This window comes from Pteropus medius, unplaced genomic scaffold (genome assembly GCF_902729225.1).
Source record: "Pteropus medius unplaced genomic scaffold, Ma_sr-lr_union100, whole genome shotgun sequence".
NCBI classification, from domain to species: domain Eukaryota; kingdom Metazoa; phylum Chordata; class Mammalia; order Chiroptera; family Pteropodidae; genus Pteropus; species Pteropus medius.
Genome location: NW_024350397.1, coordinates 2,295,898 through 2,309,479, shown reverse-complemented (window position 1 = coordinate 2,309,479; position 13,582 = coordinate 2,295,898). Strand labels below are relative to the sequence as shown.

At 42.2% G+C, this 13,582-nt stretch overlaps 1 protein-coding gene across 12 annotated transcripts in view; it reads right to left on the bottom strand.

Moving 5' to 3' along the window:
- SVIL (supervillin) overlaps positions 1 to 13,582 on the bottom strand; it is a 204,723-nt gene that overhangs the window by 46,249 nt on the left and 144,892 nt on the right. For 5 of the 12 annotated variants that reach the window (XM_039839717.1, XM_039839718.1, XM_039839716.1 and 2 more), the window contains 8 exons: positions 10,863 to 11,759; positions 10,332 to 10,502; positions 9,593 to 9,627; positions 8,950 to 9,011; positions 8,542 to 8,681; positions 5,347 to 5,590; positions 4,344 to 4,920; positions 3,290 to 3,515 (listed from right to left, as the gene is read on the bottom strand). In XM_039839717.1, the coding sequence (XP_039695651.1) occupies positions 3,290 to 3,515; positions 4,344 to 4,920; positions 5,347 to 5,590; positions 8,542 to 8,681; positions 8,950 to 9,011; positions 9,593 to 9,627; positions 10,332 to 10,502; positions 10,863 to 11,759 (2,352 nt within the window). The remainder of the gene's footprint in view (positions 1 to 3,289; positions 3,516 to 4,343; positions 4,921 to 5,346; positions 5,591 to 8,541; positions 8,682 to 8,949; positions 9,012 to 9,592; positions 9,628 to 10,331; positions 10,503 to 10,862; positions 11,760 to 13,582) is intronic. The other 7 variants (XM_039839724.1, XM_039839722.1, XM_039839723.1 and 4 more) reach the window with 3 other exon arrangements.

Here is a 13,582-nt window from a genome sequence, read left to right as displayed (position 1 = left end):
GGGTCAGGCAAACCGTGTGACCAGTACATTTTTTTCTTCCCCCTTTAAAAACTGTCCCTGCGTTCAGAGAATCACTGGCACCACACAAATGTCAGATAGGGCCAAACAGCACCGATTAGTATTTACATCAGATCTTGGCCTGGGCTAGTTTGCAGGCTGGAGGAGTGAACTAATCATGTCTTTTAAATGAAGGCAAATCAAACATCAGAAAAGGCAGGTCAAAGAGGAATGATACCTCTATCCCTAATACATGATTCTGGGCCCTCTAGTGGCTGAAATCTCCCAGCTAGAAGGTAGGAGCCTCCAGTCTGTTGGGGGAGCGTGGGTACAGCCATTCAGCTGAGTGGAGAGCAGATGGGTGGGGGGAGGGGTATGGAGGGACCACAGGGGGATCCCCGGCGGCCACTGTAAGTCAGTATGCTGCAGGCTGCTGGGAGGCATGGGGCGGGTTCTTCAACCTTCTCCAACTCAGTGTTCACATTCCACCAGTTTTCCAGTGAACGGATGGCTCCTTGGCTTTTTTCAGTAATCATCTCTCACACATAAGGAAGCTCAGATCCAGTTGTTTCAGTAATTGTGCAAACAAGATTTCTAAAAGCCTAGTGTACTTTTAAAGAGACATCAAGTTTTCGTCCCTAAATAACATAAAGATTATTTGATTTGCGATGCTTTTCAAAGGCGTTCCCGAACGGGAACGATTTACACCCCAATCATTTAGACAGTTATGAAACACTGATTTTATTAATCCAGTGAAAAGAAGCAGATTGTATTTAAGTTCCATGCTATTTAGGGTTCCGACTTGACATTCAAGATGTCAGAAAAAGATAGAAAAAGATATGCTTCCTTGAGCATCAGACATGTTCTAAAAGCAGAGTGCATTGAGGATTGAGTTGGGAGAGGTAGAGACTAGCCTCTGCTGTCAGTTCTGCCTACCATGTGACCCTCGTGGTCTCTGGAACTAAACCCTCCCTCAGAAAGAAGAATAAGTTAGAATCAGGTATAAAAGTTCTTATTTTTTACATGCTACCTCAAAAAAAAGAAAAGTAAAACCCAAATAATTAGCATTTTTATTTTAAATACGTCAAACTTCAATATCTCATTTTAACAGAAAAGAGGGATTATAAGCCCTTCCTAGGGAAAAGCTAGCACAGATGGATTATAAAGATACGTAGTTCTGTGACTTCAGCAAAGTACAAATAAAAGTACCATTAAGATTAGGGGGGAGATCGCTGGCAATATATTTCATATTAGCATAATTAATTATAAACATCTGCTAAATAAAGTGTATCTAATCCATTTTTAAACATAGAGGTATACCTCATTTTACTGTACTTTGCTATATAGAGCTTCACAGATGTTGCATTTTTTACAAATTATAGGGAGGACCCTCCACCAGCAAAAGGATTACAACGTGCTTTATTGAGATACTTGCTTTACTGTGGTGGTCTGGAACCAAACTCACAATATAACAGAGGTATGCCTGCAAATTTTAACAATTAAACTGAATAGCTAACTACTTAACATGCACTCATTATCATCATGGTTCTGAACAGTTCGGGATTACTCTCAGAGACTGAGAGAAGTTCTGTCTCCCATTAGCCAGAGGTTCAGGTATATACGGTCAACTTTGAACATACTTCCAGGCAGTTCCCAGAAGCCCTACAGCCATCCTGGAACTTCTCAGATGTCCACAAAGCCTGGGTTAGGAAACTCCGACTTTATATCATCTTATATTTTCCAAAATGAGAATTTTACAGGATTAAAACTCCTTTCAGAAAGATAGATATGTTAAAATTTACTAAATATAGGCACATCAGTAATTATTGCATTGTGGATAGACACAAAACTTTATCAAAAGTCCTAAGTCTCAACAGATAGATTATACCCAAAGATAGGGAATCTCCTTTACGAGCCTTTGAAAGAAAGGGTATATTAGTATTTCCATTGGATTTTACCCCCAGAAATATTTTCCAATATGTAGAATATCAGAACTTGTGTATAAGTGATGTTTATCATTAATTCCATTAAATGGTATCTCTTCTTTCTCACCTAACTGGGTATCAATAGTTGGATGTCTAGGACCGAACTCTCTTCGAGCCAGGTTTCTACAGAGGAGGACTTCACAGGCCACACAGCTTCCCTGATTAAGACATCACTTTTATTTGACTCATCCCCTCAGTCCTTCGCCTCTGCCTCCTCAGTCTGGTAGGTCTGATTTATTGTGAATTTTAAATAATAAAGGTGAAAATAAATAAGATCTACCAACTTTACTAATTCGTTAGTTGAAAAAGACTCCATCTAATTAATATTTTATGAACATTGTTCAAAAGCTTGGCTTGAAAAACAGAATGAAAAATTTTCACTGTAGTTTGATATATCGTCTTAGGTAGTTTGGAATGTAGCTAGAAAAATAAGAGTGGCCGGAGTCTGACAGAGTGAGAAGATTTTCGAGTGGTGGGAGGTGCTGAGGCGGAGTCCAGGTGGGCAGAACCGGAAAGAGCCGATGGAAATAGTTCTGCCCATGAAATCGATGAGACCTTGCTCAGGTGTGTTCCTATCACCATTACATCTTTTGCTGCTCAGTTCAACAGTGGCTTAAGGTTAACAAGGAAAATACAACCTGAAATATTTAGCTTTCATTCTTTGTATCTCTCCCATTTAAAAATACCCTCTCAGCCCTCCATCATTCTTTTGAATGAAATGATGTTATGGTACTGCTATGCCAATGTAATCTTTCATAGCTGTTATCTGAGAAAAACTTTCTAAATGCAGTTCAGAAAAGTCATCCATTTACCTTCTATAAAATAAACAAAACTTAGATTCTAATACTAAAAATTTTATATCCTAAATATGAATTTATCTTCCTTCTCTCTGCATATACTTTACACAAATAGTCACAAGCCGTGGGTGCATTCATCTGAAGCCACGTGTATCCGAGAGGGAAAAAGCCGAGATCTCTGCTCCCACCACTGGACAGTCAAAGAATTTAATATAAAAAAAAGAAAAATAAACTGCAAACAAAAGAAGCAAGCAAATGTTTGCTTCTGTTGGTTTCCTCATCTGAGTCTGGAGCTGGCGTTCTTCCCGCGTGACCCAGCCAGGCACCAGGGCGAATGCAGTTCACTCTTAGATACCCCGACTTCCCAAGAATTCTAGCAAAACGGCACATCTTCTCATGCAGCCAGACTCCTGATTTCCTCTCTTTGCCCATTAGTGGGACTTTTTTCTAAAAGCAAAACCTTAAGTTCCTCCCTAACAGAATGACTTTGCAATCGTTAAATCTGATTACCTTTCTTTAATTGACATGGTTTTGCTGGGTGAATCAAGGATGCCCTCTGCCACCGGCGCTTTGATCTCTCCAGCAGCAAACATCGCACATGGATTCTTATAGTGCTTCTCCTGTGCTTGTTCTGAAGGCTCGTGCTGTTTCCAGGACACTGGGGGTGCAGTCTGGGCAACGGTTTTCCCAGCAGCTGTGCCGGTCTGCTCAGAAGTGGGCTCCCCGAACTCCGCCGCTGGGAAGGAAAGGAGCGACGTCAGCACTTCCTCCTCCAGGCAAATGTACTCCCAGCTCGTCCCCCCCAACGATTCTGCACTTGGAGTTCAATCCGTGGGCACATGGCCCGTTACCCAATCCACTGGGATTTATGCAAATCTGCGGCATGCTACATTCTGTGAGAAAGCCAAACTTCCCAGTGGGTTACCCCGCACAGCAAACTGTTTTGTGACAATTGGTCTTTTCCTGTGTGCAAGGCACAGGAAGTTAGTTTTAACTGTATGCTCCAGAATGTTTCTACTCCTCCAAGACAATCTTTCACATTTCAAACATGCCACATTCGCAAGTCAAAAGCACTATTATAACTTGCACACTATTATTTTATGTAAATGCAGAAAGAGAATGAAAGGCCTATGCAGTACAGTTTGCTAGTCTGCATAAGAGGGATGTAGAAAGTAAGCCTGGAAATCCACAGACCTGAGTTCAAGTCCTGCCCCTCTGTGCTTACCCAGCCCTGGACATTTGGGGTCACTGACTTATAAAAGGGCGAGCAGAGCTGGCAAGTTCACAAGGCTGTGATGTGAGCTAATGTGACCAGTCATTCAACACCCTTATCAAGATGTGTGAAAGAGCGTCAGCTATTTTTATGGCTGAAAAACTGATAATCCACTGAACAAGTCAGATTCAAGGGGAAGAGAAGTCTGGGGGAGAGTGCAATTCACGCTAAACTTCTCATCAATACTAAGTTATAAGCCCCTTCATAATTCAGTCAGAAACACTCACAGGCACATGCAAACAATCAAGCAGAAACCAAAAACCCAGTCAGAAGCAGTCAGTAGCAACTCACCTCTCAGCGAAAACTTCCTCTTTGTGACATTCTCCATGTCCACTTTCTCCCCAAAGTGCTGCCGGTCCTTCAAGTCTGGAGTCCCTGGTGCGGTGCTTTCCACGGTGGAAAATTCCTTCAGCACGTCACCAAGAGGGGCGACGGGAGGACTGACTAGCTCCAGGCTTCCCTTTCTCAGGACAGCGTATTTCGTTTCCTTATGGCTGTCTCCTTCCCGGACTTGGTTAAGGATGGCGTAGGATGGCTCTGCTTCCTCAAAGGACCCGTACTTTCTCACACCTCCGTCTCGCCCTGTCACGGCTCTCTTGTTCTCTGTCTCTCCCAATTCTCTCAATGTGCCTTTGTTCCCACTGCCTTCCAGTGAAAGCGGCCAGGCTTGGGACCTCAGAATGCTTCTAACTGGAGAGTCTGAATTTTCTATCGAAGAGGGAAACTTGTAGTCAGTGGCACTTGGGTTGTCGTCCATGGATGGCTGTGTCCGCAGCTCCCCCGCATACATTGGAGTGACCGTGGATGCCACGGTGGACACAGATGTGTTGACAGTGGGCGAGAAAGGAATGAGCTTTCCCCTTTGCACCTGGGGTGGGAGGGGGGAGGGACACAGTGAAGAAGGGAAAAGCCGATTTAAAAATATTGTCTCTATAAATCCCGGTGGATGGATGGACCTAGACTGCACTTAGTGCAGTGTAATGCCTATCTTAGTGGGAAACTGATCCTAGATATATTTATATAATGCATTTTGTTAGCTAAAATCCATCTGGGTGAAAAGCAGATTCTGCATCCTATTTTTCTCTCCAAAATGAACTCGTTCCAGATGATTCCGAATTATAAAAACAAGAAAAAAAAAACATACTTGGCATAATGACTTTCTTAGGAATGAAGCTGTTACCAAATCAATTACAGGTAGATCGCCTTGATTATATATCATTAACCTAAGCTAGCACGGTGCGCCTACAGTTTAAGAACATACCCGCAAACTGGAGTTGGATTACGGGGCACCCACCTGTTCCACCTCTCCAAGCGTGACCGGCTGAGTTTGATAGCGAGCATTCATTCTCCTCTGTCTCACGTCTATTCTGTTTCGGGTAGAAATAGCTTTTGAGACTGGCTGGGACAATTTGTTAAACAAGGCCAACTTCTCGGCTAAGCTGAGAGTGGAAGAATCAGGTTCTCCTTGTTCAGCAGAATCTTTGCCCTCATTTGCCTGGTCTCGGGCTAAAGCCTTTTGGTGAGCAGAGGCCTGTAATCTGAAAGGGAGAAAAAGTTGGTAACACAGATAAAAGAAACAGAAGCCCACCACTGATTGTGTATATTAACTTTCTTTCTAGTGTCGGTTTTGGAAAGGGCTTATTTTCGCCCACGTACATTCAAGACAGGTGCAGGCACTTATTTAGCCATTAAATAAGACAGTGAATAGCAGAGTAGGCTGGTGACGCTAGCATTATCAGCTTCATGAAGAGCAGATATTTAGCTCTGAAATATCTCTAAAACTTGAACTTCCTGGTTAGGGAATCCTGGTTGGTTTGGACAGACCCAATTTTAGAGGTTGTATCGTTAGTATCAATAACATGTAAGGCTACAGGGAGTCCTAAAGCATCACCATATTTGGATATTATCTAATTATGTGGTTCTGAAGGTAGTCTTTCCATTTTAAATAATTAGGACATAGGATGCTTATTCTGTCGACAACATTATCCACCACACAGGGCTTTCATTTTCACTTGCTAAACACAAATGGTTTCATTTGAAAGATTCTTTCACTCCTTCACTCTAGCACTTGCTCTCAGAGGTTTTCTCTGTTCTCTTAAAGGCACTTAAATCTGTAATTCCCAGTCACTTGAAAAGTGAAGGAAATTTCAGGCAATGGCACGTCCCTCCGGCTTCCAGGCAGAGCAGAAGGCTTCCGGTTACATGGCCTCAGTGAATCCTCAAAGGTTTAAGACGAGGTCCCTTTGGCCACTGGCAAATCCAATTTTCAAAGCCAGAAAACAGTATCTTCTGCCATGACTCCAACTAATCACCACTTCACAAGTTGCCCCAGACAAAAGAGCAGCATCAGTGTTCTCAGGGTATAATAAGGATGGCAATAAAGGCGCTCTGAGGCTCGGTGTCTGTCCTGAGGTCTGGAGGCAAATTGGGAGGGTAACCTCAGCTCCTCCCCAGAAAGGTCCCCGCTTCTGGCTTGTGCCAGCTTTATTTCTGCACTGTCATTTTACTTCTTTTAGTCTTATTTTTAGCCTTTGTGTTTTGGCCCATAACAGTATAGTAGAGGGGCTATTCCCAAGTCTTAAGGACATAATTTTAAAACACGATAATAAAACATCTAAGTGCAGACACTACAGATACTTGATATCCTAATTTCTAAATATAACAGCGTTGTCTGTACATTAGAAACAGGTAGGACTGTTTTTTTTTTTTAACACATATTAAAGAAAACTGGGTATTATCAGAATGTCAACATTCATGTTAACTCCTATTTTTCTGTTATTCTTTATTAAGTGCTAGTATTTCACACTGAAGAATGACATTTCTTAGGGATGGCTATGATGATAAAAAACAGCAAGAAAACAAATGGATGAGTGAGTTAGTGTGATCTTAGTTCTAATATATCATGGAAGCGGGTAGATGAATTTTTTTTTTTTCCATGCAGGCACACATGAAGTTATCAGGGTCTTGTACTATGACAAAACAAAATGCCACACACATCTGGAACAACTCATGACACTGACTTGTTTGTCAAGTAAACAAAAGGCATTCACGGTTTTAAGGTGCATCTGCAGTTAAGCGTCTTTGCCCTGGGGGCCGCATGCCGCTTCTGCTGTCCAGTACCTGGCAGGCTGCACAGTGCTCTTAGCTACAGTGGGACTAGGAAGTCTTGCCATTACGGGGTGGGCGGCCACCGGGCACGAAGCAGGGAGAGGCTCACTTTAAAGCAATGGCCAAAGAAGGAACATTCATAAGGAGAGAGAAGAGAAGAAGCATTAAGGAAAGCATAGTTTTCAATTCGGAAATGCGAAATCAAATATTTTTGTACGGAATTATTTTCTCATTACTTCGGGAGAATCACAAAAGAACTGGAAAAGCAATGACAAAGTTAGGAAACAAGAGACAGAGGCTCAATGGAATAAGAATAGGTTTTTAGAGCTTGGAAAGGATTTACCCTATCTTTAGAAAAAATAGAGTCGGCCAGCCTCGCAAGGTGATAATTTTTCCTTATCTTTACTACTTTCTCCCATGAGTAGCTGCTTTATGTTCTACCATAACCACTCACATATTTAAAAAAAAAAATTAAAGTTAAAGTTAAACTTATTTGCTAAGAGTTCCTAATAAGTATAGGATGTACTTTTCCTAAAATATACCAAGAAATCGAGGAATAGCTGGGGCAATAAAGGCAGCTGGGTCATCAAACGGCAGGTTCACAGGTACGGGCTGTGACAGAGAGGCCTCTTGGGATGTTACTGTCCTGATTACCATGCACTTCAGTCATTCAGGAGTGTGTGTGTGTGTGTGTGTGTGTGTGTGTGTGTGTGTTCAGAGGAAGCACAAAAATAATTTTAAAACTAATAAAATTTTTACTTGATGGACATAATTTATCCCTGAATGAGTGAATTACTTTGGGAAATCCATTCTGAACATATTAAAACATACTGCTCCAAAATTACTTTCCATAGTTTGGAAAGTTATCAAACTTCAATTCTTTTTTTTTTTTTTTTTTTTTACTTAAAAACAAATAAAAAGAATCCTTCACTTTTCGAGACAAATACTAAAATATCAATGGGAGAAATGGTATGTGGAGTTTTCTGGAAAATAATGCAGGAGGAAAGGAGAAGCGGGTGGGGACACAGGTAGAGCAGGAGCTGAAGATGCTGAAACTGGGTGATGACAACGTGGGGTTCAGTATATTATTAATTCGTCTCCTCTCGTGTTGCAAATTTTCCATCGTAAAAGAGTTAAAAAATGCAGAGACAAAAAAAATGAAGCAAAACGCCTCTTCATGTTTTTCTAGGAGATACACTAGGTAACATGTCCCATGACCAGGTTCAGAGAGACCAGTGAGAAAAATATCTAAACACCGGCTTGGCTGAGGCTTCTAATGAAACCATCTCCTGATTCACTCGTTTTATTTACAAGTCTTTAAATCTTTTTTTTTTTTTTAAGACCTTATCGCCCAGGCCAAGAGGCGGCGAGGGACACTCACGTGGCTGCGATGACCACCTCCTCGCTGGTGACCGGCTGGGTGTGGGATCTGTCCTGCAGCCGCCGCAGCCTTTGCTCCACGGCCGCGTTTCGTGAGCGTCGCTTAGGGACGTTTTTCTCATCAAACGACTTTTCCATTTCCTGAGATCAGAAACGTGGTGGAATCCTTATGAATGAGAGGAAAGGAAACTGGGGCAGCAAAATGTCTCGACTCTGCTCCCCTTCAGACACTTTATTGATCGGAAGTGAACGCGTGTGCTGCTTCAGCTGGTAGTCGCACCAGCCGAGGACCTGGGGGGAACCATGGGTGGGCCAGAGCAAGGTGGGCCGCCGAGGGCCAGGAACGGGATGCAGCTAGGAGCAGTGGATGTAGTGACAGTTTCTACTCAAACACGTTGGCACATCTTACCCTGAAAAGCAGCCTCTTGGCAGCGACACTCAGCTTGGCTCGCTCATCTACCTTTTCTTCATCTGTAAAAAGCCACGAGATAAAAACTGAACATCATTAGAAAATGCAGGCAAAGGCTCTCAAAAGTCTTCCAAGGCTGACCTGGAAATCCTTCGAACGTAAGAACAGATGTTCTAAAAATTAGAAATGGCGACATTTTCACCTCGTAGGGAGCCCCTTATTCTGCCCAGTGAAAATATGCTCATTTCCCTTGCAATTAACCAAACAAAACTCTGTCTGGACAGTAATTTTCTACTTTACTATTTGATGAATTGAGATTTAATAATAGATTTTTTTTGAGAAGGAATGTCTCTTCTTCATTGTGAAATAGCAGCAGTAACAAAAAACCTGTTTTTTTGTTGTTGTTGTTGTTCAAATCAGTTATTTTAATAATGCTCACTCCAGAGTTCCCTAACGCTCTCAAAAATAAGGGGAAGATCATCCAAAAATCTCACCTAGGTTTTATTATATTCACAGAAAGAAAGCCTGCAGAAAGGAAATTGATATGCACCATAACCTCATCCCCTCGAAAAAGCAAAAATCTTATTTAAATCTAATCCGGATAAGATGATAAAGAAGAAGCAAATGGAAAACAGATACTTACCGTCGGCAGTTGGCATTTCTGAATTTGAAGTAGACCTAGGAAGGATATTAGCAAATAATAATAACAAAAAATTAGCTGATGGGAGTAGAAGGTCCAAATGTAATATTGTATTAAAAGTAAAAATAACAATGCAATGAAACTGTCTTAGAGAATATCATCCTGAGAGCAGTTCTAGTTGTGAATACACGTGTACCGTTAACAGACACTGTGGAGTGCGTGTGCACACAGCCCAGCCAAGTGCCCACCTCGTGGAGACAAACCAGGCTCAAGTACAACTTATTAAACACAACTGATGACAGGTGTTTAGACCAACCTTATCATTTCTAAGCATAAGCATGTGATAATATAAAACTCAAATACACCAAGTAGGCGGACATTAATAAAATGAATATAAAATCCCTCAGTTATTTTCGCTGTAAAATCTGGTGAATACTCAATATGGTTTCTAATTTAACAAGGGCATAAAAAATTAAAAAAACATTAAAAGAAGAAAAATAACGTTCAACTTCTCACGGTCTGAATGCAATTTAAAACTGTCTTGGGAAATTGTTGTCACGGTCAACGTTTTTTTAAAAAACGCATTTATACAAGCCAAATAAACATCCCTTATCAATTAGATGGAAGGATTAAGGAATCACCACACCCCATTTAAACAGGGTTGGGACCACCACTGTAGTGAGAATCCCATATGAGCTCTTTTAAGTACCTAGACTATGGAACTACACATACACATGCCTACCTATCCGATTCCTTTCGTTCTGCTGAGGTTATTGGTTGAGTTCTAAATCTCTCGGAAGTTTTTCTACTTTCACCAGGAGAAAAATACCGTCTTGGTTTCCGGGACCCTCTCTCCCGTTCCACAGTGGTAGGCAAGCCAACTCCTCTGGGTGACCTCTCAACCCGCGATTGGCTTTTAGAATCATCGAGAAAGAGTATACGGCAGGGAAACGAGGAGACAGAGAGAGAGAATAAAGCAAAGGTTTATGGATCTCAGTGAGTCAAGGCACAGACACTGCCAAATCCCACTGCACGCCTCTACCATGCACGTGAAGGAGGTGGAACATTCCAGAGACCCAATCCTCCAGCTCCCCATTAGTAGGCGGAAGCAGAATGGTAGTTTTGAAGCCGTTTTCTATATGGTCTGCCCTGCACACTTGTGAGCTAAGCTTAAATATGACTCAATGCAGGACACAACACAAGTGGAGAAGTGAATAATTCTGCCAAGGGCGTGCAAGTGACACATCAGGAGGACGTTTGAAATATCACCTACAGTTCGGGTTTCTTTCTGGCACTGGCAAATTCCAGAAATGCATTTCGGAGCTGGGCGACAGAGACCTTTGTGTCCAGCATGCTCGCTTCTACTTGGGGCCCCTCCGCTTTGGGACTCTGCATCTCCGGCTCTCCCTTGGCAGCTAGGTCCTTACACTTCAGGGCCTGGAGCTGAGGGGGGCCCGTGTAGTCAGACAGGGAGCGGGTGAGGACCTTGTGCTTCCTCCTAGATGCTTCTTGTTTGTGACCTGAAGCTCCGGCATCTTGGAACACAGGCTCGCTCTGAACATACAAAACCATTTTGCTCTTGCCGGTTCTCTCAGTGAACTGGTGCTGAACTTGAGGTGGGTGTGATGAGTTTTCTGGTTCCTTTTGATGTTCTAAAGTGACTGTGCTAGTAGCGGGCTCACCAAGGTCTTCATCTCCAGTAGGGTCTTCCTGGCTTCCCGCAAGCCCGCCATCCTCTGAAGCCAAGAGCGCTTTCCTGCTTTTCTCGAGAGCTTCAGTGAAGGGCACGTCTTCCTCTGCTTTTGATTCACAAATATGGAGAACGGGGGTATCCCTTCTCTCGTCTTCAAGAACCTTCAAGGTGGGAGGCTTTGTGACGTTCTGGGCGGCTGACCCCACCCAGCTGCACTCAGACACATTTTCTGGGGTTTCTGAGGTCACCAGCACGGCAGTGTGAACGGGATCTGCTGGTTGGACATAGCCACGGATCGGCTGTCGCGCAGAGCCGGCCGCCTTGCCCGTGACCCTATCAAAGGCCGAGTTTTCTGACTGAAAGGGCAGGTAGGGCATCGGCACGGGCTGGTGTCTCCTCTGAGTTAAGGACTCTGAGCCAAGTTCGGGGCTGCTGCGAGCACTCTCCTCTTTCACCAATTTTTCTCTAACTTTAACTCTTTAAGAAAGAAAAAGGATTTAAGTTGCAACGTGCAGTAACTGCTCAATGGGAAGGAAGCATGCGCAGATCATGGATTACCAGTGAATGGAAATCAACCCAAAGAGAGAACGACTTGTGAGAAAGCATTTCTGCTGGTTAATGCCAGAAACCCACAGCTTGTGAGATGAATGATTCTCAGTCGAGCTTCTGAATGTGCATTCGAATGCCGGTGTGGTGCGAAACTGATTGTACCCTCTGCAAAACTGAGAGGGGTCAGATGCTGTCCTGGGAGAGAATGAATGCCTTATGAATAAATGAATACCCAGAGGCCACAAAAAAAATTTCTTAATATATACCACAAGTATGCATGAGGGCACACTGAGGCTGATGCTGTGAATGGTAAGCTTTTTTGCATGTATCTCTGCATCTTGGGGGTAGTTTCCAGGCATACAAACACCTATTGATCAAATGTAATTTCATTGTCTCCTGGAAATGTAAGAGCATTTATGATTATTATTTTTTTTTATTGAGCTTAAGATACAACAATCACCTGTTTTCAAGCACTCAACTAAACATTTACAAGCTTTTTCATGCAATGCAGACCACATTCATTCATTCGGAAGATATGTGACCAGTTTGGACATTGTGACTACTAATAATTGCAGCACCAAGAAGAATGTTAGAAAAAAAAAAATTTGTTGTAAGAATTAATAACGTAAACATTTTCTCTCCTCCGGAATTGCTATTAGGCCGTTAGTTAAAAAGTAATCTAAAAAGAGACTGCTCTAGTTGTTTCTAGAGCTATTGAAATAGCTGAGAGTAAAAGTGAAATCCATTTTAAAAGCTACTTTTCTATTTTTCTATTACTGCAGAAGCAAAATAGCCAAGAGCTCTGGCTGCGGGGTTCCGAGGACACCTCGGCTTCAAGCCTGGCTCGGCCTGTTCCAGCCACATGGTCTCAGGTTCTCTTTCTTGCCTCAGTTGCTTTATCTTTTAAATGGAAATAATAGTGACAACACATAATGTCATATCTGCAAAGCACATGATTTAGTGCTTAGTAAAGAGTAAATATTTAACAGTGCTAGTTCTCATTTTTACTTTTTGAAATACCATGTAGTGAGAAAGGAGAAGTCACTGAAACTGCTAAAGAATGGATTCCTAATTGGGGATAATCTTTAAAAAAATAAAGAATGCCTTTGGAGTGAGAAAAGTGATTTCTCGGAGAATGTAAACGTTTATTTACTTAAGATTAGCCAGCAAAACTTATTATTTCTGATATACACTTTTTGGAAGAGACTGTTTCCTTAAATGACAAAGGTACCTGGCTAAATTTGATATAAACTCCTACATGTTTTTCAGCATAAGATACAGGATATCTGTGTGCACTTCATTATAGAAAAATCAAAGACACACACGAGAGGCAGTTACTCTGAACGATTCAGAAAAAAAAAGCATTCTGAGTTGTTATTTTTCTCAGGGCCTAGGCAGTGTTAGACTAGCCAGTTTTCATATTTATAAGCTTTGTTAATCAAAAGGAGACTGAAATGTGGTTCAAGTTCTCCTGTGGAATGTGTCCTTCTAATCAGAGACAATCTGAATGTTGTCCTCAGCTGAGAACAAAGTGACTGTTAGAAACTCAATATATGGGTGCTTTGTCCTGCCAATGACTTACTCATTCTTACTCCTTCTGCCTCTCCCTGCCCCCAACCTTGAAAATGAAATGATAGGGGTTTTTGTCTGCTTTTAATACCACAGGCCCTCAATGTAACTGTAGGAAATTAACTATTGGCTGCGAGATGAGGAGACAGGAAAACAAGGAGGCTGGAAGTGCCAGGTGAAGG